The sequence below is a fragment of the Dipteris shenzhenensis genome, chromosome 10 (genome assembly GCF_047967505.1).
Source record: "Dipteris shenzhenensis isolate YYH24624 ecotype China chromosome 10, Dip_SZ_1.0, whole genome shotgun sequence".
NCBI classification, from domain to species: Eukaryota; Viridiplantae; Streptophyta; class Polypodiopsida; order Gleicheniales; family Dipteridaceae; genus Dipteris; species Dipteris shenzhenensis.
Window position 1 is genome coordinate 46804854 of NC_141605.1, and position 27898 is coordinate 46832751.

Consider the following 27898-nt stretch of genomic DNA (forward strand, 5'->3'; position numbering starts at 1 on the left):
ACAATTGAAGGAGAAGTCTCCACGCAGGCTACAGCAGGGTTTGGACAGCAAGCAGGATTAGAGGTTTGGGTTCTCCATTTCAGCAGCTCTTTCAGTCTATCTTTTAGCTCTTATCTCTACGTTTTCACTCAGCTTCTCTCAGTTCCTCATGCTGTAAACCTGCATGCTCGTGGACAGCACTAGCCTCATCACTAGCTTTGCAGAGTAGTCTAAAACGTCAATGTGGGCAGCATTTGAGGTCGTGGTTGTTGGCTGGAGTTTCTCAGGTTTGGGTCTACTCTACGTGTTCACAGGTGTTCTCTTCAGAGTCGCATTTCCATGCGCTCTAGAAGAGTGTCTTTTGAAAGTAAATGCTCCCCTATGTTGGGGGAGGGGAGCCTCAATGGGTACAAAGACCCTATCAGTTGTTGACTCTCTAACTCTAAACCCTTGTCTCTCTCCCCCCTCTTTGTAATGCATGCACAAAGACGAATTTGCATTAAGGTTTAAAGAAGGTCTCACTGTGATTACAGATCATTAACTGTTATATGTTGCAGTAATTTACCCATTTTCGCAGATTTATTCTTCTTCCTTGAATGTGAAGATGGGAAAATTGCTCCAACATATTCGTAAGTTTCAGAGTAACAAGAACCAATGCTTGTGAACATAAAAACAGATGTTTTGTTGAAAAAGTGTCAGTCTTCCACTTTATGTTGCAATACTGGTTTAACAAACGAGGTCTCTGTTTATCACACTGTATTTAGCTTAACTTATCTTCCGAGGACAGTTTCGCTTCTAGTAATCGCATCTAACAGTCTTCATTCTAACTTAAGCCATGATTTTAAAATGTTATAGAAAGTATGCCAAAATTATTGTCAATGAATGTAAAAATACAAGCAACAGAGCATTCGAACTTTTGACGCTCTCTAGGGGAATGTGCTGGTTATTTGTGAGAAAGGATAGCTGGCTACTTTGATCCCAGCTTGTATGCTGCATGGTGTACAAAAGTTCAAGAAATTCATCTTTTCGTTTAGCAGATGTTAGTAAATAAGATCCTTGCAGCATTGATCTCTTTAATTGCGCTTTGTGAGAAAGCGGCTTTTTCACACATACAAATGGACATCTGATATGCACTATCAAATGAACATATAGACATTTTTTTCAAACAAACACCCAAGAAAGTACTATGTTGTGCTCATGGCAGGTGGCCAATTTGGAGTACCAGAGTTTTGTATTGGAACGAGCTCCATCTGACCTCCATAAATATCTGGCAGTTCATCCTTGTCAATTTCCTCCAGTAATGTCTCATGTAGCCTCTCGTCTTGTACAAAAACTATCTACAATATGAGATGTCCATAATATGTCAGACATCCTAATCAATAAAGAATTCTAAGCTTCTTTACATATAGAAAACGAGCTCACATTGAAATACCCTGATAGTAGTAGCATGGGGTTTGAGTCTTGAGATTTCAGCTGAAGTTCTTTTACCTCATTGTGGGTGACTTAATGTCAATATTGCACAATGCATACTCGTTTGTGGATTGGGTCACTTAATGTCAATATTGCACAATGCATACACATTTGTGAATACGCTTATTTGCATGGCCATGTCTTTCTTTCAAGAATAAAAAGTAGTGCAGATGAGGCTCACCTTCTCCCTTGTGACTTTGTCTACTACAGGAGACACGACTTTCCATGCTGCCCAGAACAAGTATGGCACATGCAGTAAATACAGTCTTTGGAGACGTTCAGGGTAGTGGTTCTGCATTCAGGGCCACAAATTGAAAAATAGGAAATCCTTAGTTGCATATAATTTCATCTAGTCTTATTGTTTCTTTCAGAACTTTTGTAATGAAAGCATTTAGTACTTAAGGTTGGTAATGTTTTACACTAAGCGGGCCAGCTAAAAATTGTGCATGTTAAACTCTCTCTCTCAGCTTGCTGCTGTGAACTGACGTTTCTGTGCTGGTGCTGTGCATTCTGATTACTATCATGAGGTCAGTGGGATCTGAGGTTGCTGCAGTGTCTTTCAAAGCTGTTGAGGAATTACAAACCATCAACTTTATTAAAGGAGAAACACGGTGAACACCATTGAACACAGTACTGCTACTGCCATCTGAGTACTGTGTCACTGTGAGTTGAGAGGTTGTAAACAGACGTTTCTGCTGCCTTGCTGAAGTTGTTGAGGAGCAAATAAGTCATCTGACTGCATCTTAGGTTTGTGAAGGCAGAAGAACAGACCATGGAACTCCATTGACTACCGTCAAAGATGTTCATAGGTGGGTGACAAGCCACAGGTTCATGAGAGGTTAAAAGATTTGGAAATATCATGCAGTGCTATAAGCCCTCGCGACTACGCACTTCCTGCGTACAACAGTAGCAATGCTAACTAGAGTGCACATGATGCACGTAATGCTTGTGCTATTGACAAAGAGGTGTGACAACGAACTACAGCAAAGAGAGGAGCTAGAAGGCATGCTGCACAGTGTTTTGCACTCAAAAGCTGTTCATTTCTCATTTAAAATGATTTATATACTATATCCACCGGTGCTTCTGTACAATTCAAGACCATTTCCTATTGAAAGCTCCAATCGGGGCCACAAAGCACAGAAAATGAATTCAGCTCTACCAAACATCTCTTGAAATCTTTTGAGTCCATTGAATCACTCAGTCAGCCTAGATAATATTGCAACCACTCTCCCTCAATCCTCCACCCTTCCTACCCTAAAGTGCCCTTGTGAGCTCCAATCCCTTCTTGTAATAACATGGCTACCATCTCCTCGAACATGAGAGGCCTTAATCACTCTGCAGAACAAGAGCATGGAACGTGCATTGATATGCACCTTGGCATCACTCCATCCCACTGTTCCCTGACTACCTTGGCATGCCCTGTGTCACCTTCCCCCATCCTCATTGTGTACAAATGAACCCGGAGATTTTAGTACCCTCTTGGAGTTGCTCATCCCATTGGTGTCCTACAAGATACTCTACGATTCAAAGGCCATCTCCGCTAGCTGTATATGAGGCTTCTCTCTTTTGTACTGAATGTTCCTTGGTTTGATCGTGGTATCTATGGTGGTGACCTTCCTGATCTTCCATGCCATTCTATGGCCCCAAATCTTCAACTTCCAAGTTGATAGTTTGTACCATCCAGTTTTCTTCCTTCAAGAAAATTTGTAGATTAGGAAATGTAGAGGCATGAGAATGAAATAAATTTAAACTGAATAACATGCTTCCAATATTCAAGAGGGAATATTCAATCAATCAGAGCCTCCTTTTGTCGCATGCAGGTCTTCTTGCTACAACTGTTGATGGAGATCACAAGATTGAGCCTTTGGCTCCTATACCATGCCAGAGGATTGCCAGCCACGATTGTGCAAGCTTGCATGGAGCATTAACCAACTTTACTTGTCAGCCACGATTGTCACTGCCCAGCAGGATCATGTCTTCAAAGTGGCTTGGGATCCTTCTGTTCCATGTCTACCGTCTCAGTCCCAAGTCGGCCTAAGCTTTGTGCAAATCATCCTCTTCGTGTGTCTATTAATAATCCTTGGCATCCTCGGGTAAGTCACCTTCTTATTTGACTCTTGTCTTCAGCAATGTCTCTAAGCAGAACCAGAGCTTCATTCTGCAGATCTTTTGTTGTCGAAAGCCTTGGGGGTTCTCTTGATCAAAACCGTGGTGTGGGCTTTGCAATCCTCCTCCCTATAGGGTCAAACAATCAGTATGGTGAGGTTCTTCTTGTTAGAGAATAGGAGGGAATGAATCACTCAAACCTCCACCCAAGATCTCTCCAACTCTTCCTCACACTCAACTCAGATAGATGATCACAGATGCAATAAACACTCACTCAGAGATAACTTAAACGGAGAGAGAGAGAAAGAGTATATTCATCCGTCGGAAGGTGCGCAGAAACTGGCTCCAAGGAAGCAATACAAAACTCAGCAAAGTGCTGGAGAAAACTGATGGAACTCTCTCTCACAAACTGAACCAGCTCTGAGTGCACAGCACAGCCTTGGAAGGAGGCTTTCAGTCTTGCACTGGATGCTGGAATGACTGAAGGAGTGGGCCTTTTATAGGCACTGCCCAGGCCCTTTGGGTTGACCGACCAGCAGGGTCAGTACTCTGTCTGGTGGCCGACCAGATGGCCCTAGAAATCCGACCAGGGTTGGCCCTGGTCGGTGGCCCTGGTTGGGCCGACTTGGCCTGCCACAGCCCCTATTTAAAGGTGCCCTGTGCAGCCAGTCTATGCAGCTGCAGGCGCCTCCAAGTGAGGCCCAAGGCCCCCTGTTTCTTTGTTGTTGCAGGCATCAACCAGCCCGTGTGCTGGTTGCCTATGATGCCAGCCTGAGTCTCTCTCTTTCCCAGCCCTCCTACCTCTCATTGCCCCTTGTTCCCTCAAATCGGGGGCTCACAGGTGGGCACAGTGAGTTTCTAACACCCCCCTTCAATGTCACAACTGTGGGCCAATCCCCATGCGTTTGATGAGGTGCTCCATCTGTTCTCGAGGGAGTGCCTTCGTGAAGAGGTCGGACAAGTTGTCGGCTAGTCGGGCGGCTAGTCGGGCAGTAGATAAGCTCGATCACGTCGTCGATGATGAGCTCTCGAACAAAGTGGTAATGAACTTCGATGTGCTTGGTCCGCGCATGGTACACTGGATTCTTGGCAATGGCTATGCAACTATGATTGTCACACATCAGCACTGTTGCGTCCTCTTGACACACGTCTATGTCCTCCAGAATCCACCTCAACCACAGTGTCTCACAAGCTGCTGTACACGCGGCTCTGTATTCTGCCTCTGTAGATGAAAGGGCCACTGTGGGTTGCTTCTTACTTAGCCAAGAGATGGCACCAAATGCAAGTAAGAAACAATACCTTGTTATCGATCTTCTGGTGTCAGCATCACCCGCCCAATCACTGTCACAGAACCCGCCTAGTTCGATGCCTTTGGTGTAGGTGATCCCATAGGTGCAAGTACCCTTTAGATACCTCAGCACCCGTAAACCTGCATCCCAATGACTCTTCCTAGGAGAAGCAGAGAACTGGCATAATAGCCCAACTGCATAACAAATATCAGGTCGAGTATTGGTAAGGTAAAGCAAACTTCCTACCAATCGTCAGTACAAGGGAGTATCGATCGGCTGAGATGTGTCGTGAACACTTAGCTTGAGCCCGACCTCCATGGGAGTTACTACTGTCCTGCAATCCTTCATCTGGAATCTCTTCAGAAGTTCTCTGCAATATTTCTCCTGTGAAATGAAGATCCTGCCTTTGGCCTGCTTTACTTCTATCCAAAGGAAGTAATGTAATAACCCAAGGTCAGTCATCTCAAACTCAGACATGAGTAGCTCCTTGACCTGTGAAATCTTCTTGACATGATCACCTGTCAAGATAAGATCATCAACATAGAAGATGAGTACTAGTCGCAATCCCTTCTCAATGAACAAGTAAAGGTTTGCCTCAGAAGGACTCCGACTTAGCCCTATCTTTTGAAAGAATACATCAATCCTTTGGTACCAAGCTCTAGGGGCCTGTTTCAGCCCGTTTAACGCCTTCTTCGACCTGCAGACCTTTAATGGGGACCCTGGATCTTAAAAGCCCTGTGGCTGCTCCACGTATACCTCCTCCTCCAGGGTTCCATTAAGGAATGCGGACTTCACGTCCATTTGAAAATTAGGCCATTGGAATTGGGCAGCAAGGGCAATCACTGTCCGGATAGTAACCATGCGGGTTGTGGGAGCAAAAGTTTCATCAAAATCCATGCCTTCAGTTTGAGCAAAACCTTTGACCACTAACCTGGCTTTATACTTATCCAAGCTACTGTCTGATTTGTATTTAAGTTTGTATACCCACTTAGTGCCGATGACTTTCCGTCGCGGGGGCCTGGCCACTAAGTCCCAGGTATTGTTCTTCAAGATAGCACCATCTCTGCCTGCATGGCAGCCTGCCATTCTGGATGGTCCTTTGCCTCCTCGAAGGTCCTTGGCTCGTCAAGCTGAGCCACCAACGCAAAATTCACGGATGGGGTCTTTTGAAGACGGTGGGACCGACGCAATCTGAAACTGCTACTCTTAGGTAATTCGGTGACCCGAGACTCTTCCAATGTCCGTAGGTACCATTGGGGCAACCTTCTCTGCTTCTCTGTGGGAGGAGGAACTGGAACTTCTTTTGGAACATCCTGCTCTTCCTAAGTATCTTGTGGAACATCAGCTTTTGATTTTGCCACCGCTTGGATGGTCAACCTGGGGCGGTGTGGGTTCGGGGGTTGAACAATCTCCTCCTCCTCAATCTGAGGCTCCTCCTGGGGTTCAGGTTCCTTTTCCTTGAAGACAACATTCCGACTGATAAGGATTTGCTTCTTTATTGGGTCGAAGAGTTGATAGGACTTGGATTCTTCGCTATGCCCAACAAAGATACATTTTCTGCCCCGGGAATCAAGCTCGGTCCTGTCTTCCTTGTGCACATGCACCCATGCGTTAGAACCAAAAATGCGAAGATGAGTGATAGAGGGTTTCTTACCATAAAATGCCTCATATGGAGTCTTGTCCTTGACGGCCTTCGTCTCGGTCCTGTTGAGAATGTGTACGGCTGTATTGATAGCTTCACTCCAATAGGCTTTAGAAAGGTTCCTCCCTCGAAGCATAGCAAGCCCTGTCTCTGTGGTGGTTCTATGCTTTCTCTCGGCTACCCCGTTTTGCTAAGAAGTATGTGCTGTGGTGAGTTGTCGCTTGATCCCATGCTTGCGACAAAATGTGTTGAACTGTCTCCTTTTCAACTCTGGCCTTCCAGTCCTTGAACTTCTCGAAAGCCTGAGACTTTTTAGCCAAACAAAATACCCAGGTCATTCTACTGAAATCATCCACAAAGAGAAGTGAGTACCTGGATCCTGCCCACGATGCTGTAGACATTGGGCCACAAATGTCGGCTGAACCAACTCAAGTGGTTTGCTGGCCCAAAATGAGGCCTCTTGTAGGAACTTCTCCCTGTGCTGCTTGCCTTCGAGACAAGCCCTACAGACATCATCCTTGCCTGTAATTGGTGAAAGTCCATCCACCATCGTCAACTTTGACATTTCAGCCAAGATTCCATAGCTGACATGACCGAAGCGCTCATGCCAAAGTTTGGACTTTCCGTTGTCTTCATGAACCAACATTGCACTGAGACGGTACAGTCCGTTCTCTTCAACTCCTTGAGCCACCATCTGTCCATTTGCTTTGGATGTTATGGTGACCTTGCCATCTTGAAAGAGAACTGCCATGTTGTTTTTGTCCATCTGACTTACAGACAGTAAATTCTTGCAAAGGTTGGGTACAAGTACTCCAGAGATATCCTTCTCCTCACCCACGGTTGTAATGAAAGGAATGCTACGGATGCCCTTCACAGGACACGTTCGGCTATCCCCGACAGAAACTTTGGAATCCGGGTGTGTACTTTCCATGGTTTTGAACCAAGTCCTTCTGTTAGACATGTGCTTGGAAGCACCGCTATCAACATACCAACCCTCTTTACCTTCACTGAGACTGCATATGCTGAACAATGTTCACTAATTAAAAACAACTGTCCAGTCGTCACATTGGTAGAATCATTCTTAGGTTCTTCTTTGTTCTTGGCTTCTCTCTTCTGCTTCTGATCTGCCTTCTTCTTTCGGCATTCTTTGGCGGAGTACCGTAGTCACAAAACTTTTGAAACTCCGTGGCAACTTGTGGAGTGTGAGCAACGCCAATTGACTCAGAGTCCACCGCGAGCTGGTCTCGCACGACTTTCACCCTTGTCAGATGATCATGAACACTATCACCCTCATTCATATCAAGATTATAAAGCTGATGCTGAAGAGTAATGATACGGGCTGTATTATCGGTTTCATACAGCTCCTTCAGTATGGCCCACGCCTCTGAAGACGTCTCTGCCAACTGGATATGAGGAATCACAGCATCTGTTGTCGTGCCAATAAGCATTGCTAAGGCTTGAGCATCCCTCTCCTCCCATGCACTGAGTTCATCTACATCTGCTTCAACTAAAACTTCACCTCTTTTGTCCACAATGTCCTCCGGTTTCTCCTCGGTCCCAATCACTATCTTCCACAGCTTCCGTGCCAACAGATGGCTTCGGATCTTGACTTTCCAGATTGGATAGTTCGTCCCATCGAGCTTTCCAGCTTTACCAAAATTGGGAATAAATGAAGAAGGAAGATGACTGGAGAAGGAGGAAGGACGAGCAATGGGTGTAGAGGCTTCTGAACGCTGATCCATCTCAGTGAATAGCAAACTGAAAAAACTGAAGCAAAAAAAAGATGTACTCACCTCCCGTGCTAGCCTGAGCTGAAAACAGAATTGCCTTTCTGCTAAGGGACTCCTTCCTTCAAAGAGTGCTTTGATGAAGAAGAGTTGAGAGCCTATGGCTCTGATACCATGTTAGAGAATAGGAGGGAATGAATCACTCAAACCTCCACCCAAGATCTCTCCAACTCTTCCTCACACTCAACTCAGATAGATGATCACAGATGCAATAAACACTCACTCAGAGATAACTTAAACGGAGAGAGAGAGAAAGAGTATATTCATCCACCAGAAGGTGGGCAGAAACTGGCTCCAAGAAAGCAATACAAAACTCAGCGAGGTGCTGGAGAAAACTGATGGAACTCTCTCTCACAAACTGAACCAGCTCTGAGTGCACAGCACAGCCTTGGAAGGAGGCTTTCAGTCTTGCACTGGATGCTGGAATGACTGAAGGAGTGGGCCTTTTATAGGCACTGCCCAGGCCCTTTGGGTTGACCGACCAGTAGGGTTGGTACCCTGTTTGGTGGCCGACCAGATGGCCCTAGAAATCCGACCAGGGTTGGCCCTGGTCGGTGGCCCTGGTTGGGCCGACTTGGCCTGCCACAGGCCCCTATTTAAGGGTGCCCTGTGCAGCCAGTCTATGCAGCTGCAGGCGCCTCCAAGTGAGGCCCAAGGCCCCCTGTTTCTTTGCTGTTGCAGGCAGCAACCAGCCTGTGTGCTGGTTGCCTATGATGCCAGCCTGAGTCTCTCTTTCCCAGCCCTCCTACCTCTCACTGCCCCTTGTCCCCTCAAATCGGGGGCTCACAGGTGGGCACAGTGAGTTTCTAACACTTCTGTTGTATCCAATGAACACATGCCCTTCCCTTTTGCGTTCTGTTTGCACCATTGAAATGTGCTGCTTCAGGTTTCTTACCAGATGAACATTTGTTGCTATAGGCCCCAAAAACTACAGGGATTCATTGTCATATACTGTGCTTTGTAGTGATTTCTTGATTGATGTATCCTTGCAATCACGAAACAAAGAAGTCGACATATAGATAACCCAAGCAGACGAGCAGGCAACCAGCAAAGCAGAGCAAGCAAAAAGAAACAAGACAGCTTAGTGACAGTCAACAGTGGTTCCTAAGCTAGATTGCAATAGTGCATAATGGTGCACAAAGCAACTGCAGCAAAGGTAACACTAAGGTAGCCTAAAGCAGAGCGACGTACAAGCACCAGACAGCCAGTACCAAGCATACACAGGCCACACAAAAGAAGCAGCGACAAAGCAGCAGACAGCAAGGCAATGCAGAAGCAGCATGACACCAACAAATACAAACAAGCAACAGTAAGAATATGCAAGTGGAAAGCAGCCGCCAAGCTGAGCAAAGCAATAGAGGAAACAAGGAGCTAACAAAAAGAAATATAGTAGCTTAGCTTTTATGTACATTGTGAAAGCCCACAAATAAATTGTGTGAGCTTATTCAAGTAGTAGAGCTACCCATCAGCCTATAGAATCAAATCATTTTTCTAATGGAGAAATTTAGACTAGCCGGGATAGATGCATAGCATGATGGGTGCAGAGTATTTCTTGGATTTATTTATGGAAGTTGACGCTTACAGACACTGGTGTAAGTAGCAAAACAAACAAATCAAACAACTGGAGGACGAGTTCGCTACAGCTAAAAGCATCCCAAGCTCTAATCAACCTTAGAGGGCTGCTAGTTGAGAGGGATGCATTAAGACAAAGTCTTGATTCCCTACAGGTCAAATGGGAGGAGAAATCTTGCATATTGCAAACTTGCACACTTAGCTGCAGAAACAATTGTGGTTAGGACAATCAGATCAGTATTATGAACATCACTTTGGAGCAAATAGGATATTAGCCCTGCCAGAGCGAGCCATCACCACAAGAAAGCTAGCCATGAGTTCAATGGAAACGCAAAAGGTTGCTCGTTCCCCACTACCCCTGAAAAGCTAGATGAGTTGCCCGCCAAGTTATTTAGGACTAGTGTGTAAGATGAAGCGAATCCAAGTGAGCTACTGCCTACTAAGGAGCCTGCCCAAGCAACAGATGGGTTGACTCTTGTCCTGTGGTCCCAAAAAGCTAGTACTGAATTACTTTTAATGCCTTCCAGAATATTGTTATCTTACTGTTAAGATTCACTCCATTGCAATAATATAAGATGTCTCAAATGTTTCAGAGGCTAGCTGAGGAAAAATCAATTGTGCGACCCCGGCTAATGAACGGAAGCCTCGTTGAGAAGCTAAATTAACTCAGCAAGCTACAAGCCTTAGGTAACAGGCCTTTGTAAATTCATTTTGCTACAGAAAAGTAGAGGTCAAAAGTTACATCACTTGGGGCTTGGTAGACCGGCTTACCCAGCCAGGTCCATTGGTCCTTTATGAGGAAACAGATATGAGGGAGCAGATTCAGACAGAGCCAGGAAATAGAGATCAAAAGTATCACCTGGGGATTGGTAGCTGGCTGGGCTATATATGTGCCTCCCCTCTCCCCTCATTTCACATCCAGTGGAGCAGCATAGCCAGCTCAATTGAGCAGTTCTGGAGCAGCTGTGCCTGCACTGTAGAGGAGTCCTAGGGCAGAGGTGTGGTGCAGTTCATCCACTCTCTGTGCCTTTGTTTGTTGTGGTTGTTGAGCTGTTTGTCAGAGCTCTCAAGCAGCCTGTTGGTTCCGAGGTTTTCCCCTCAGTTGTAGTGGGGTTTTCTCCAAAGATCACTTGCAGTTCTCCTGTGCCTCTCTCTCCTTTCTCTCCTTCTCAGTGTGTGTGTGTGAGGTGTGCTCTCTCTCTCTCTCTCTCTCTCTCTCTCTCTCTCTCTTCCGTTCATTTCTACTGCACTTCTCACATGGTATCAGAGCCACGGTTGGCTTGAGACCCGAGGAGTGGAGGGAGTGTTGAGCCAACACACAGAGAGGAGGATTAGGGTGCTATTCGGAGGTGTCTTTGAGGAGGATCGTGTTCGAGGAGTGGACTGTTTGGGTGACCAACGAAGGGGTGACTTTGAAGGGTGTTTTCAAATCAGAGAGGAGGTGTTTCCAAGGGATGGAAAGCGAGGTGAAGGTACACTGGGCTGTCAGCCCCTTCATCATCTTCTTTCACCTTCTCCTTTCTTCTGCCCTCAGTTCCCTTTTATACCATCCATCTTCTCTTTCAGCTCATCATCCTCTTCACTCTGACATGACAACTTTGTCCGAGATGGCAGACAACAAGACTAGAATTCCAGTGTTGCCCATGTTCCCAGTTGATCGGCAGTTAGATGGGCTCAATTACGGCGTTTGGCGGGTGATGATGGAATCTGTGCTACAGTCATACGACATGGCAGATTTCATCTTGATAGGTGTTGCCCGACCAGATCCCCTGGTAGAGGATCTTGGCATCCTTGCTCAGAAGGAGGCCGAGACTCTGTCCCAGCTGTGGGACTGTGTAAATGCTAGGGTAAGATCCTTTATCTTTCTTAACTGTACTCCTTAGGTGATTGATCACGTGAAGCACATGATAGTGGCCAAAAGTATATGGGAGCATTTGGCGTCCATGCATAACCAAACCTCTCCCATGAAGAGGGTCTCACTGGAGGTCCAGAGATGAGGTTGTTGGATCCGAAGAAATCTTCATTGATGCAAGAACACATCAACAAGTTACAGGAACTTCCAGCAAGAGATCCTCCAGGCAAGGAAGCAGATTTCATCAGCGGACATGGCCATAACTCTTCTATCCCAGTTATCCTCTGAGTACGGGCCGTTCTATTCATCCCTTGATCACCAGTGGTGGTAGGGTGAATGAGTTGACCTGGGAGGAGTTGGTCCCCATGGTGCTTGACCAGGAGGAGCGCTTTGTCGATTGTACCTATGACAGTCAGCTTGAGGCTTTGAAAGCAATTGACAGCTGAGGCACAAGAAGCTCTCAAGGCATCCCGAACGTGTAACCGATGTGGCCAGAAAGGTGTCAGTGTCCCCAAAGGAACGCAGAGGGGTCCTGTAACCAATTGGCCAATATTGTGACTGTTGCAAGCACGATTACTCCAAACTTTTAGTAGCACTTGGCAGGAGCTGCCAGCAAGCTTTTCGGATCCAAATGGAGGATTTCTTGCTTGTTTGTGGCAGCTAGACCTGCCGATCAGATGCACCGAACAGGGAGTTGTTCCCGTTGACTTCGGTGGTAGTTTGTTACCAGTTTCTATTTTGTTTGGATGTTATGACCTGGCAGATCCAGAGGGGGTCTCCTATTGTTCTGCTGCAGCTATTGTCTGATGGTGCTGGAGATCCAGATCGATCAATAGATTGCCAATGTGGCAACCCAGACACAGTTGACTGATCCTTGTGAGCTGTTATATGCCCATTGCCATTGGAGCACTGCAGTTCATTGATCTGGCAACAGTCTACGAGTTTGGAATTGAGAGGGAGCTTCAGAGGGGGCTATCTAGCTCTGAGATACAGGTGCCCATGCAGGGAAGTAGACCTTGCACTGGAGGCGATATCAATCGGATTTTTTGTTCCAAGATCCTCTGTTGGAGTCATGTACCAGTACCAACAGTTGGATTGTTGTACCAAGATAACCCAGTGTATCATTACCAAACCAGATGAGTACCTAGCATCTACGACCTGGGAGCAACAGTTACATGTTTCCAGTGATCATGCTGAGGCAGTTTGTGCCATTGCGTGGTGCACCAAGTACGACCACATGGGATAGTTGGTACCATCAAGTCTCTCCTCAGCGGCAAGCATTCCAAATGACTCATGGTTTGCCATTGCAAAATGAAAATACCCCAAAAAGAGAGTGCCTTGCAAATGTCAAAGCCTCAACAAACACTGAGCAAAAATGCAGAAGGCTGCCCCCCAAATGCTGTCAATAAGCTGTCCTACAAAATAATGTCTCAAGAGAACACAGGACTCTAAAAGTCACCAGCCCAAATCAAAAGATAAATGTCTGCAAAACTGTCCAATGCAAATCTGAGGTCAATCTGTCCACAAATAGTGGCTAGATGTTCTTGTAAAGCAATCCCCAAGGCAAGAGTGCCAAATGGGGAGCACATGATACAAAAGCCCTAAAATTTCAAGGACAAATTACCCAAATCAAAGAGCAAGTGCAAGAAAATCCCAAATTGAGCTGTACCAAGCATATGTCACTGCAATTGACACCAAATTTGGCAAAAGCCCCAAATGCTAAGAGGGCAAATATGCCAAAAAGAGGCAAATGAGAACAAGGCCCACATTGTGCTACAATTTTGCAAATGTGACTCAATGTGCTGCAATTTTTAGCCAATGTTAATGCATGCGATGTTGACAATAAACGGCCCCTGGCCTCAAGAATTCCCAAAATCTACCAAAGTTAGAATGCTAAATATAACAAATGTCTGCAATCTTACTCAAATTGAGTGGCAAGGTGCCTGCAAATTTGCCAAAAGCCTTATCCTTTGTAAAATTGAAGACCGATGTGAAAAGCCTCAGTTTCTTAAGGGCAATTACAACAAAAAAGGGAAAATTGAGGAAAAGCCCCAAAAATTGTTTGCAAATTGGCAATTTCTGTCAATGTACTCAAAATAACCGATTTCTTAAGGAAAATGGCACCTGAAAATGCATGCTGCAAACAGGTGCAAAATTTACTTACAGTTGTACGGAAGCTGTGCCGGCCAATTTCTTCAAGTTGTACGGCGGATTTGGATGGCCATATAAACATATTTCCAGGTTGTACTAATGAGTGCAGGAGGTGCATGGTAGATTTGTGACAGCCATACGGATGACTTGAAAAAATCGTACATATGAATTATATACAGTCATACAGACGGAATCCATACAGATGTGCAATTTGACAAAAAATTGTACGATGCTAATGCAGGCTGTGTACGATGATTGTAAGCAGACTCTATGTACTGAGTGTACAATGAAGCTTGGCATAGAACGTACGGAAAAGTCCATAAGATTTGTGTGGCTAGTGATGATTGTACGGACAGGTTCCAAACTGATGGCGCTAGTTGTATGACGCTTCTGTACGGCGGTTGACATGTGAAACGACAAATGCAATGCAAGGTGTGTACGGTGCTGATATGCCTATGAGCAATTGTATGAATAATGCAATGCAACGCAAGGTGTGTGTGGTGCTTGATACGCCTGTGAGCAATTGTACGAATAAAGCAATCTGTTGCAGCTTGTGAGCTGCAAGAGAATTGTGCTGAATAGGAACAACCCATAGCATATGTGCATGGGGGGGGGGTTGGGTAGGCAGGAGCAAGAACCTGTTATGATGCCACTATTGGGTGCTAGTTAGCAATGGAATGCAAGTGGAATGTAAGGGAGCAGCAACAAATGAAGGAACTGAAAGTACTGCAAATGTATAATGAGGAAAGCACATGTGGTAGCTTATATAGGCCCCAAATTCAACCAAATAGTTGACAATGAAGTCAACTTGAGGGTTGACCGAAGTCCAAACTAGCCTACAAGGCCATACTAGGGCTAAGTGCTAACAATTACCCACTAGTATATTCACATTGTGGGCCTCTCGATCAGATAGGCATTAATTCAACAACCATGGCCTTCTCACCAAAAAAAAAAGAAACAAAGAATCAAACCATCTTAGACAACTCTACAGATGACCTAACCACGCAACTTTGTAATGCTTCACCGATTGCACGATGCTCCTTTCAGCTCATCTGCCTACAGGGAACACTGCCCAAAGCATGGCCCACAATCAGGGGCATACATTTTCATCAAAAGTCTCTTTTATGCATTACTCAAAGCAACACCCTATATTCTCAAGAACACAAACAGTCAATACATTGACCTCACAAAATTTTTAAACTGAACCTTACAATTGTATGTCTGTTTCATTCAATGACCACGGTGCACGTTGGGTCATCGAGATGCACACCGAGAAAAACACTGAGCTACCCACAGTCTCCATCACATGTTTCATTCCTTTCCCAACCACCTTTAACACTACTCCTCCCCGTTAATTCGACACTAGCCTAGGGCCCTAGGCGAGCATACAAAACCACACTTTAGGCACCTTTAGACCTTGATGCTGACAAATTAAGATAAGCAAGCTGAATGATCACGATCACCATACACAATGAAAAGGAGGAGAAGGCAGACTCATGTTGTTTGTTGACATGGTCTCATTGCAAAGGGATTCAACACAAATATCGAATGATAGATCATTGGACTTTAAACACTTAGCCACCTGGATGACAAAACGGTTGCATCGAGATTACTCACAACACGCATGTTGTGAGTTTGAAGGCACATGAGTCCGGTATCTTTGTTACTTCAATTTGCACCAGTCCATCCTCGTTGCTTGAGTTTGCTCAATCGTGAATTCGACACAGGCAACGAGTACTACCTGAAGGACAAATTGATGTAATGGGGTGTACTTAGGGGTACAAGGTTTGTGTGTCACCACATGGTGGTTAGTGTGACCACGTTTGGTTGTAGAAGGTTCTATTAGGTGTGATCGAGAGATTATGGGGCTGATTGAGAAATCAGTGGAGTGATTTGTGGATCTGGAGATGCTCTCCTTTGGGGCACATGCATTGTATCAATTGCCCTTATAAGGGCCTCTCCACTCTTGAATAAACAACTCTCTTTTGCTTCATTTGTTGATTCCTTGCTGTTGTTCCATCATGTGGTATCCACAAATTTTGCTCAGGCTTGTTCTCCTCCATCTCTGAAGTATTTCGTGCCCTCTGAGCCCAAGCTTCCTTGTGTTGGGGCGAATCCCTGGCTAGGAGGAATTGACAAATGTTTGCATTGTTTGCCTATGCTCACACGCTTTCCAGTAGCCGAAGTTTCGCGTAATTCCGCCTGCTGGAGCCATATCTCGACAAATGCTTTGAGCTGAAGCTGGGCAACTACTAGAGGAGTGTTGTGTTTAAATTTGAGCTCAATTGGTCTAGTGGTTGCTGAGCATTTAGCAAAAAAACAATCGGAATTGACAACACTCCCACAGACAACGCTGCATGAAAATGCGCCTCTGCTTCATGCTGGATACTCTCCACAGTCAGGGCTTCCATTCCACCAGAAAGCCCTTTGTTTGCTGCTCTTCAAGTCTTCAATTGAGGCCTCCAACTTCAAACTGTTCAATTTGGGGGTAACAGTGATCTTTGCTCCTACTGTGAACCATTTGTTGGAGATAAGTGCACACTAAGTGTACTATTTCCTAGTCTACATTTGTCTAAGTCTAAGTCTAAGTCTAAGTCTAGTCTTTATGTCTTGAGTGTGTGCCATGTGGCACTTCTACAGTTATCCCATAAGCACTCTTGCTTTATGTCTTGTATTTTGGCCCATATATTCAATGGGTCACATCATTGTAATCTATCAGTCTAGCTTGTGTCTTGTCTACACTCTTCTCAAGGTATTTCTAGTCTTTCAGTCTTGTTATTTCATTTCCAGTTTCTAGTTCTAGTTCTTGCTTCCATATTCCAACATGGTATCAGAGCTAGGTTGATCCATCTTCTCTCCCCTCAGTCTGCCTCTTCTCAGATCTCTTCCCCGCTGCAGATCTGCCCTCTTCTCAAATTTCTCCCTCTTCACATTTTCCCCTCTTTCTGCCCCGTCATTGCGCTCCAGATCTGCGCCAGATCTGTGTGTATTCCAGATCTGTGTGTACGCCAGATCTGTGTGTATCCTGCTTCAGATCTGCGCCAGATCTGCGCTCCAGATCTGCGCAGTTCAGCCACAGATCTGAACACCAGATCTGCACAGTCCTGCTATCCGTACGTCGTCCGCTGTCCGTACACCGCCCGTATTTCGTACGTCGTCTGTACAGCTCTGCACCGTCGATCGTACGTCGCCCGTACTCTGCTCGTCGTCGTCCGTACGTAGTCCGTACGACTGTACGGAATCCGTACTTGCACAAGCTGACGACTTCTTCAGCTTCATCTTCACGGAGATCTACATCCTTTTTACACTTCTACTTCTGCCCGGGATTAAGGTACTAAGCTTTGCCTCTTTCAGTTTGCTGAACAGTCTCCCCTTTTTTTGCTGGTTCCTCCTGCTTCGATGGGCTATCATATGCTATGGCCCTGACAAAGTGGTGAGAGAACCGGCTTCTGGGATCTCTTCTTCTCATTTATTTTCTGCAATATTGTAAGGGAATAGACACTGCCCTTGCATCCTAGCAAGAGGTAAGACCTTCCCACATGGCATCTTCCTCTCATTCTCTCATATCTATCGACAAATTCAATGGGTCCAACTTTCATACTTGGCAGATCAAAATCAAGTGCCATCTTATGAAAGAAGGCCTTTGGGACATTGTTCACCGCGATGCTCCCGAAGGTCCATCTGAGCAAGTTGTCGCTTCCAAGAACGACAAAGCCTATGCTATCATATTGCTTGGCCTTGGAGATGATTACATTCATCACATCTCCGACATACAGTCTGCTTCTCAAGCATGGATCACTTTGGACACTCTTTTTGGAGCCCGATCTAAAAACTCTAAGATTGCACTTATGATCTCATTCTTTGATCTACATATGCAGGAAGGAGCTACTATAGCCTCTCATGTCAATTATCTTCGCAGTCTTATGGTTCAGCTTGCGTCAGTCAAGTCTCCCATCTCCGAAGATATTGCTATTGCTGTGCTTCTCAAAAGCTTACCTGACTCCTATGCTGCTCTTGTCACTACCTTCAAGTATCATAATAATCCTTCTCTTGAGGGTATCATCAATGCTCTCCAAGAGGAAGAAAGAACTCAACAACGAAAGGTAACTGACACTGCATTTTTAGCAAAGAAAGGAAGTTCTAAGGTAAGAAAGCCTTGCACCCATTGTGGCAAAACTAATCATGTGGAGAAGGACTGTTTCAAGGCTCATCCATGCACCATTTGTGGCCGTGATAATCACCGGGAGAGGGACTGCTACTCCAAAACCTCTACATCAGCTCCTGCATCTACCTCAGCCCATGTTGCTGCAACATCTCCATCAGCTGATCCTGCTGTTCCTTCCTCACATGATGAGAAGTGGGCTTTCTGATGTCTTGTCCACCACCTTGACCACCGATGATGTAGGTCAAGGGGTTCTAGTGTTTTGGTCTTTCTATTTGTCTACAGTCAGTCTTCTGTCTATCTAGTCTTGTCTGTCTGTCTATTTATCTATCAATCTGACTGTGTTTTAGATCCATCTTGTCCCTACCCTTGTGGACCCATATGAGGATATCACATGAGGAGGGGTGTCTCAAGATCTTTTGACTGTCATATTTTCTATCTTGTCTCTCAGTCTGTCCGTCTGTCTTCTAGTCTTGTCTTTCTGTCTTACTCCTAGTGTCCACTTAAGGAGGGTGTTGGAGATAAGTGCACACTAAGTGTACTATTTCCTAGTCTACATTTGTCTAAGTCTAAGTCTAGTCTTTATGTCTTGAGTGTGTGCCATGTGGCACTTCTATAATTATCCCATAAGCACTCTTGCTTTATGTCTTGTATTTTGGCCCATATATTCAATGGGTCACATCATTGTACTCTATCAGTCTAGCTTGTGTCTTGTCTACACTCTTCTCAAGGTATTTCTAGTCTTTCAGTCTTGTTATTTCATTTCCAGTTTCTAGTTCTAGTTCTTGCTTCCATATTCCAACACCATTGAACATGGTTAAGTGCTAGAAAGTTTCATTATTATGTCAGTAATCTTTGGGCTTTTGGATGCTTGCTCATTTGAAGTGATCTAAAGCATTTTTCAGCCTCACCTTTGGAGCACTGTCCTGAATTTGACAGTTTTTTGAAAGCTCATGATGCTTTTATGATATATTTTAAATTAAATGCTATCTTTATAAGGAACTAGACACTGCTACATCAGGGGTAAGACCTTCCCTATGGCCTCCAAAACCAAGATAGATAAGTTTGAGGGAGAGGGTTTTCATACTTGGTAGACCAAACTGAAATTTATTCTCATGAAAAAGGGGATTTGGAATGTGGCTAATGGAGAAGAAAAGAAACCAACCACTAGGGAAGGAGAAGCTTTATGGCTCCCTAAGGATGAAAAGGCACTAGCCATAATTGCACTTGGATTGAGTGATTCTTTTATCCACCACATTGATGGCTATGAGACTGCTCATGCTGCATGGAGTCATCTTGAGCTTGTCTTTGGAGCACAGGGGAAGTGTTCCAAGTTTATCTTGCTCATCAAATTTTTTGATTTGAAATTGGATAAAGGAGAATTCATCTCTTCACATTTAAACTCCATGAAGAGCATACTGACTCAGTTAGCTAGCATCAAGTTTAATCTTGATAATGACATTGTAATAGCTATTTTACTCAAAAGCCTAACTGAGGAATATGGCACTATTGTCACTACTCTCACCAATATACCAGAGATTAGTTTGGTGGAAATTGAGACATCTCTCTTGGAAGAGAAAAGGAAAATCAAACAGAGGAATGATTGCAAAGAACATGGTGACTACAAAGAACATGGGGCATATTTGGCCAAAAGCAACTTCAAGGGATCCACCAGCAAGAGCAAGATGAAGTGCAACTTTTGTGGAAAACCTGGACATTTTGAGAAAGAGTGCTATGCAAAGAAGAAATGTTCAGCAAATCTTGTGGAAGAAGCAGAGACAGAAGAAGAAGAAGAACCAGAGGATGTTAAAGTTCTCACTGCTTTCACCACCCAAGTCAATCTTGACAAGGGTGATGACCCATATGTTTTCTAAGTTGTTTGTGTGTGTGGTCAATAATGGTTCTCTGCCATGGATAGTCCATCCTTAAATGATTGTTAGTCCTTTGTTTGAGGTTTTACCTTGTTGGACCCATGGGGATTTCCATACATAGTCATTGTCCAATCCTCCAGTTGTAAACCAAGAGTCCTAGGAGTGAGTCGCAGGTTAGGGCCATGTGTGTTGCCACATGATGGTGGGCAAGCCATGGAGCATCCCATATACTACTGCTGAAGGATGAGGTGATCAATTTGTGGGAGGGAATGAAGGACAAATTGATGTAATGGGGTGTACCTAGGGGTACAAGGTTTGCATGTCACCACATGGTGGTTAGTGTGACCAAGTTTGGTTCTAGAAGGTTCTATTAGGTGTGATTGAGATATTCATGGAGCTGATTGAGAAATCACTGGAGTGATTTGTGGATCTAGAGATGCTCTCCTTTGGGACCCATGCATTGTATCAGTTGCCCTTATAAGGACCTCTCCACTCTTGAATAAACAACTCTCTTTTGCTTCATTTGTTGATTCCTTGTTGTTCCATGACTACCCACCACCTTACATGAGTTCAAGAATCTGATATTTGCCCATCTATTGCGTCAGGCCCCTTTACTTAGCTCTGACATACCACCGTCGTGCAGAATTTCGTCCATCCCACCATCTAGTGTCTTTATTTCTACCTGACTGGGATCTTGAAGGTGAAGTTGATGGGATGGTTCATCATGCTGGTACATTCACTAGATCATGTAGCCACTCATTCCAAGAAGTTGTGAGGTGGAAGCATCAATTGGCCACTTCGCCCTTCGTCCTTCGAGACTTTGTCCTTTGATTGGGGCTCTCGGCTTCATCTTTGGCTTCAATTTTGTTAGCACTTAGCCTTGGTATGGCCTTGTAGGTTAGTTACGACGACGATCAGTCGACCCTCAGGTTGACTTCATTGGTCAACACTTGTGGTTGACTATGGGGCTATATCGGCCACCAGTTATATACTTTATCATTATCAATTTGCAAGTACTCTCATTTTCTCAGCTTGTTGTTTGACCCCTTGCATTCAAAGTACAGGCGATGGATGAAGACGAGAGCTGACCCAATGTAGGATGAAGTTTGGGTGGGAGTGGCTACTGTTTGCATGCTTCAAGCATTAGTCTGGGATATGGGCATTTTTTCAAATTGGAAGACATACTTAGCAAGCAAAGCAACACTTATGTCATCATCAATGCCCAAGCATAAGCAGCTATATTGGGTTTCTAAAGACCCGCGGAGTCTCTTGGGCAAACCCAAGTGCCTACTAAAATACATCAAATAAACAAAAGAGAAAGTAAAGAAATAAAGAAGAAAGGAAGAAGGTGACTAAGCAAAAATAAACAAGCAAATCAAGAGACAAAATCTTCCAAAAAATAAGAATAATCTCTCTCTCTCTCTCTCTCTCTCTCTCTCTCTCTCTCTGTCTCTCTGTCTGTCTGTCTCTCTCTCTAAGTGATACAGGATGTTGCCACCCGATCCTTTCCCACGACACCGTGTTCGAGATAGAAAGATACCCCAAAACCCCTGGTTCGATGATGAGTGCAGAGAGATGAGAGCCCACCTTACACGTGAGCGAGTACTAGGACACTTGACTTCACCAAAGACACAACGGACCTCATGCCGAGTGACACGGCATAAGAAGCGGGCTTTCTTCATGCACGGAATGGATGAGGTGATCAGCTCCTTTCGCGGAGGAGACCCTACTACAGGATGGGGGCTCTTGTCGAAGGGGAAATTGCCCATCTCCATCATAGATCCAGCAGTGTGGCATACATATGCATGCTCTCTATATGATGTCCCAGGTCAGGCACCACCTGATATGTCCTCTATGCCCAGACCCATTACATGTCATTTGTTTAGTGCATGGAATGTATGAGCTGCCCTTCTCCCGCTTCATAACTGGAGATCACCAGATCATGAGGGACTACACATTGAGCATTTTGCGCATGGGCAAGAGATCTTGACCCCGATCCTAGCACATCTATTCAGCCATGCCGTATGCCATGTCTTCCCACGTACCTGGAGCGCCACCACGATAGTACCGATACACAAGTTAGGTGGTCCCATGGACACTAGGAACTACCGCACTCTTATGATTGGCCACACTTCGGCTAAGATATATGGGTCTGTACTAGAGAGGGAGATCAACAGCCACACAGAGGGTCACAGGTAGCGGGCACTTGGGCAGGCAGGTTTTCGAAGACAACAGTCCACCTTGGACCACACATTTTCACCCTAAGGGCTATTATTGGTGAAGTCGAGGATCAGAAAGTCTACACTTGCTTCATAGACTTTCGTAAGGCATTTGATACCATCCCATGCTCTCGCCTGATCAAGAGGTTACAGGAGTTGCAGCTCCCAAAGATCATGATTTGGGGGCTAATGAGTCTGTATGAGTCCGTCACAGGGAGGGTACATGCCCCAGGAGGCCTATCAGATTAGGTTGAGAGCACTATCGGAGTAAAGCAAGGTTGCCCCCTATCACTGACTCTTTTCGGGCTCTATATCGATGAGATCACCTCTTTTGTCAATCGCCTAGGTGGAGAGGGTTTGCTTCTAACTGACCTGATGGTGGAGATGTTGTTGTACACCGATGACATAGTCCTCATATCATCCTTAGCAGAGGGACTGCAGAAACATCTAGAGGCTCTGGAGATGTTTTGCAGAGAGAGAGACTTGATAGTTAACCTTGGGAAAACCAAGGTTATGATCTTCAATACCTCGCAAGCAGTCCCCTGTTGCCAGAGCTTCACATACTGTGACGAGCTTGTGGAGATAGTGCAGTCTTACACATATTTGGGGATAGTGTTCACCGGACCAGGTTTCATGATTATCCATGCAGGTACGGCACGACTCACACAAGGACGGGGTACTCTGGCCCGACTAGAGAGGCGATGCTTCCAGGTACACTTCTGGGGCCCTCCGACAAAGGGTTGGCTTTTGGACACACTGGTGAGACCAACTGCCATGTATCTAGCACCTTTCTGGGAGAGTGATATTTCAGCGACAAAGTGGCGGAGATTTGAGAGGCTACAGGTGACTATGGGATCCAAGATGATTTGGAGTAAACCCTCAGTCCCCCATCATATTATACAGGCAGAGTTCACCATGACCCCTCTCCAGGTTGATGCCATCTTTCAGACAGTGACGTTCCTCCATAGAGTTTGGGCCTTACCCCAGTGGAGATTACCAAGGTTTGAGTCCTCCAGGCGACTAGCAGAGAGTGGTGTTGAAATGGCATGGTATGCACGGATATCCACGTGGTTTGGTAGTCAACATTTAGATGGACAAACTTTCCCCCTTTCAATACAGTTTGGATGCACCACCCGAGATGATCCCACGAGATGAGATCAACCGTATCACACGGTTGGACCTCCTCCAGCTCCATACATCTAGGGCTTGGGGGGGAGAGGAGTTCTCCACCAAGATCTAGTTCTAGCATGACCACTTCCTGAGGGTCTCAGAGCACGGTCTTGTCATCAGACCTCAGTATCTCGAGGAAAGGAGAGTCTCACATGCACTGAGGGTTGCCATCGGTGAGTTGTGAGTCTCATCACATCGGCTACGGATTGAGGCAAGGAGAGCTGCAGGCATACCCAGAAAGCAAAGGACTTGCACACTATGCTAGATGGAGGAGATTGAGTCGGAGGAGCATTTTCTATGTGTCTGCCCAGTCTATTATGAGATTCGAGGATGATATCACTATCTCTTTAAGGAGGGACATGGATTTGGTCCACTTACACGGCTGATCCATTTTCACGATCAGGTTTGTGTTGGCCTCTATCTGATTCAGATGCGACGACGGAGAGACACATTGATGTGACAGACCAGAGAGCAGCAGGGACTGATGCCACAGGTCACCGAGATTGACAAATCATAGACTTTTGTTACAGACTTCTATGCATCTAAGTCAGCCGCCGCCAGTGAGACTGAGGGAGAGGAGCTTGACGAGCAATGGGAGTGTCCACCACGATGCTGCCAAACAAGGACACACACCCCACGTACGATGTTGAGAGGGATCAGAGTACGCACGATCCAGGTTCGGTCTATCTCAGCCCTCCTCAGAGTTGACCGCTAGAGATGAGGTATCACCCTTGACGTAGCCCACCGGATATAAAGATCGAGGAGACCACACCCTCCCCCACGTCGAGAGACAGCTCGATAGACACAGATACAAGAGCTCCTCACATCTCATCAGAGAGCCACTAGGTTACCTAGATATACGGAACCTGAGCATGTACTAGGAGTGCTAGCTCTGAGCACCTGATACTTCTCTTTTGCTACTCTAGTATTTGGACACTTGATTCACTAGTTTAGCACTTATGTTTCAGCAAGGGTCTTAGTAAACCCTTTGCTTCAGCCCTCTATGGTTTGTATGAGTTACTTTTTGGCTTGTGTCTCATAGGCCCGCGAGTCCTCTTGCGCTAGCCCCTCCACTCAGCCTCTCCACCTCAGCCTCCCTCACCCGCTAGCCCCTTTGCTCAGCCTCCCTCACCTGATCAGCCTCCCTCACCCGATCAGCCTCTCTCTCTCTCTCTCTCCTCACTTAGATGATATTCGACGATGCCTCTTCTTTGTGGCACGTTGATTTTGTGCTATCTTGTAGTTCTTGATGTCCCATGGGCCCATTTTGGCCTTTAGTGGACAATAATACACTTTCTTTCTTTCTTTCTTTCTCTCTCTCCTGCTGCAGTCTTTCCCTCTCTAATGCAGAATTTCTATCTCTACTGTTCCAGCCCACTCCCCTTGCAGAAATCTGCCTTTCTGTGCACCTCTGGAACAGCAGCAGCCCCTCTCTTACATCCCCTCCCTTGGGATCAGCATTGGCACTCTCTCTCTACAGCTATCACTCCATAAAGGCTTTCTCTCTCTAGCCTACGAGCTGTTTTTTTTAAAGCTGTTCTCATTCCAGCCCCATTTCCACACTCTCCTCCCCCAAGGTAGCTTCAGAGGCATCAAGGACTTCATCTACAAAAGGGTCAAGTCACGAAGGGAGCTTGTATTGTCAAGTTTATCTCATTTACAGCATTATTTCATGTTGTTTCTACTATCTTTCTAGAAACTAGTGCTTGCCTCTAATGTTGGATGTAAGTGGTGATTGTTGCAGGCTTCTTCCTTGTGATTGGGCAAGCCAAGAGTTGAAACTTGAGCTTGGAGTCCTCCTTTTTGTTGTCTACCTTGTACATATGCTCGAGTCTTGTATCTAGGTCCTAGGCTTTCACTGAGTTCATCAGTTTAGAAGGTGCATTGCACCTTGGTCTTGTATCTCCATTTTCAAGAATAAAGTGAGCTTGGATAAGGGGAGGGGGGGTGTCTTGGCCCCTCAATCATATTGCAATTTCCAATGATGTCACTTTGTGTTTAAGCTGTATAAGTCTTAATTCCAGCTTAATTGCAAACTATTAAGTTCAAGTATATGTGTTTGGCAACTCGCAATCATCAAACGCCTCTGCAAAATCCGTTGTCTGAATTGATAGAAAGCACCGAGTAGTTTACACAAGTGCACAGGCTGAGAAAGGCCCTCTATGATTTGAAGCGGGCACCGTGGGCATGGTATGCTAAGATACATTCCTTTTTACTATGCCTTGTATTTCAAAACAGCCTTATAGAGGCCACTCTTTATGTTCGGAAGAGTGAATCAGAATTTCTGATTTTAGGTCTTTATGTGGATGACATGCTTATCATTGGGCAAGACACAAAAAATTGCAGATTTCAAGGCAGATTTGCAGAAATCATTTGCAATTTCAGATATGGGCCTGGTTGCACTACGATTTGGGCATCCATTTTGCTAATGTTCAAGGGGGCATAATGATGAGTCAATCCAAATATATTGGACAGATCTTGCAGCGCTTCCAATTCGAGGATCCCAAGCCGGTTTCTACTTCATTGGAACCTAGCTTCCATTTCTCCTTCGAAGATGGGAGTGCCCCATTTGATGCCACTTTTTTTCAGCAGGCTGTGGGCTGCCTTATTTACTTATGTCACACCCGGCCTGATTTGCAATATGCCATTTCCCAGTTAAGCAGGTACATGCACAAGCCCAGCACATAGCATTGGCGAGTAATGAAGTGTGCCTTCCGTTACTTCAAGGCCAAGCAGCATTTGGGGCTGTTCTATAGTGATTAGTCTTCACGGGATTTGCATGCATTCGCAGATAGTGATTGGGCAAGTTGTTATGACATCCGCGTGTCACACAGTGGCAACTATTTCATGCTTGGCTCTTCATGCATCTCTTGGTTCAGCAAGAAGCAGCCTACAATTTCCATCTAGTTGTGAAGCTGAGTACAAGGCAATCTTCACAGCTACATTAGAGTTTGCTTGGCTCCTTAAGTCACTCTTAGATCTTCATGTCAGCCGGGACACTTCTATGATTACCTACAATGACAGACAAAGTGCTTTGGCCGTTGTGCATAATTTTGTCTTTCATGCGCGTACCAAGCACATTGAGGTGCACTCTCATTATGTTCGAGAGTGCCTGTCAGTTGGAGAAATACAGTTGTCCTATGTTTCCACAGAGGATAACTTAGCAGATCTCTTCATGAAGGCTCTACCACGACCCAAGTTTGAGGCTTTTCAACATGCCTTACACTTGGCACCATTTATTCCTCGATGTTGATCTCTTTGTACTATCATAGGTTGCTATATCCATATTGGACAAATATGTGCAACCATGATATAGTTTCCGGTGTACTTGGGATGTCTTGAATACTTCAGCCATACCATGGAGGGGGCCTTGCTAGCACTTAGCCCTGGTGTGGCCTTGTAGGCTAGTTAGGATCAGTCAACCCTTAGGTTGACTTCATTGGTCAACACTTGTGGTTGACTTTGGGGCCTATATTGGCCACCACTTATACATTCTCATTATCCATTTGCAAATCCTCTTATTTCCTCAGCTTGTTGTTTTCTCCCTTGCATTCCATCTCCATTCCATTACTGCCTGCACCTAACACGATTGAATCGCGGGGTTCAACAAGCATAATGGGATACCTTGGAACATGATTTGTCATTTCCATATCATCCACTGTGAAACCTAATTCCAGATGGCGAAAACCGAATGAGGTAAATTGGGCTTTGCTCCACTAGGGCTGAGTGGTATCCAAGGAGCGAAGCTGGAGTAGAAAACCCCTTTCTCATAGATGACATTCTAAATGCGGCCACCTTCTAGGGCCAAACTCACTTGGACCAATTTCGAACCTATCATCCGCCCCACCACTAAAGGGAGAGAATAGCTATTGTTTGTGCTATGGACAAAGGGAGATCGGAATGGCTGGGGGTGTCGAGGGTGCTATCAAGTGAGCCCCTCTTGGCTAGACTAAGAGGTCATCTTTTGAATCCCTACCCCTTTTTCAAACAAACCACCCATAGTGAGTCTTTTAAAACTATATTAAGACAAACAAAAACTCTATTGCGAAATTTAATGGAGCTTTCGACTAACTTGTAATATGTCAAGCACAGCCAAATATCCTCGGATGTCCATGTTCTTCATACCCCATCCTCCCAAATCTCCTATTATCAAGAACTTTTCTTGCTCCTGCAAATTACTACAAGAGAAAGTAAAAAGTTTTTTAGAGGATAGGGAATGTCAGGGCAAGAGACAAAAAAGGCACAAGTTAGAGGATCCAAACAATGCAAAGCTCATGGAGACGATAACGAGTACCTAGCAGCTGCCTTGTCAAATGTGTACACAAACAAACCTGCAAAAAATGACATCGTGGTTTGAATCTTTAAGAAATAGAACATCTAGTACATTTTCTCTAAATTTATATATACCTTAGTAAGACTAGAATATATCCAATTATACAAATTTAGATTTTTTGTTGTTCTGAAGTTAAGCTCAGTAACTACTCTTAAGACTTCTAAATGAGCTGGTGCCTCATGCAAGCTCAATAACTACTCTTAAGGTAACTTTTGGGAGCCTCATGCCAAAGACTTGCATAAGACGATCATTAGACGGAGGTCAGCAGCAAGGAAAACAACACCAGTGTGGAACA

The 27898-nt window shown here is 45.1% G+C and overlaps 1 protein-coding gene across 1 annotated transcript; it reads right to left on the reverse strand.

Moving 5' to 3' along the window:
- Positions 1-819: 819 nt before the first annotated feature.
- On the reverse strand, positions 820-27617 carry LOC147897904 (uncharacterized). The gene is made up of 4 exons (XM_087380145.1): positions 27565-27617; positions 27343-27448; positions 1631-1741; positions 820-1316 (listed from the first exon to the last, which is right to left on the reverse strand). The coding sequence occupies exons 1-4, from the start codon at positions 27615-27617 to the stop codon at positions 1164-1166; spliced, it is 423 nt and encodes a 140-aa protein (XP_087236271.1). The 3' UTR covers positions 820-1163.
- Between the last annotated feature and the right edge of the window lie 281 nt (positions 27618-27898).

Bases quoted from the DNA above. Each gene is read 5' to 3' on its own strand.
- LOC147897904 (XM_087380145.1), bottom strand. From the start codon at position 27,617: ATGTCATTTTTTGCAGGTTTGTTTGTGTACACATTTGACAAGGCAGCT. The intron at 27,449-27,564 runs GTACTCGTTATC...TTTCTCTTGTAG, and splicing joins TTTGACAAGGCAGCTGCTAG to TAATTTGCAGGAGCAAGAAA. The intron at 1,742-27,342 runs GTTAGTCGAAAG...CCCTGAATGCAG, and splicing joins CTGTGCTTGACATATTACAA to AACCACTACCCTGAACGTCT.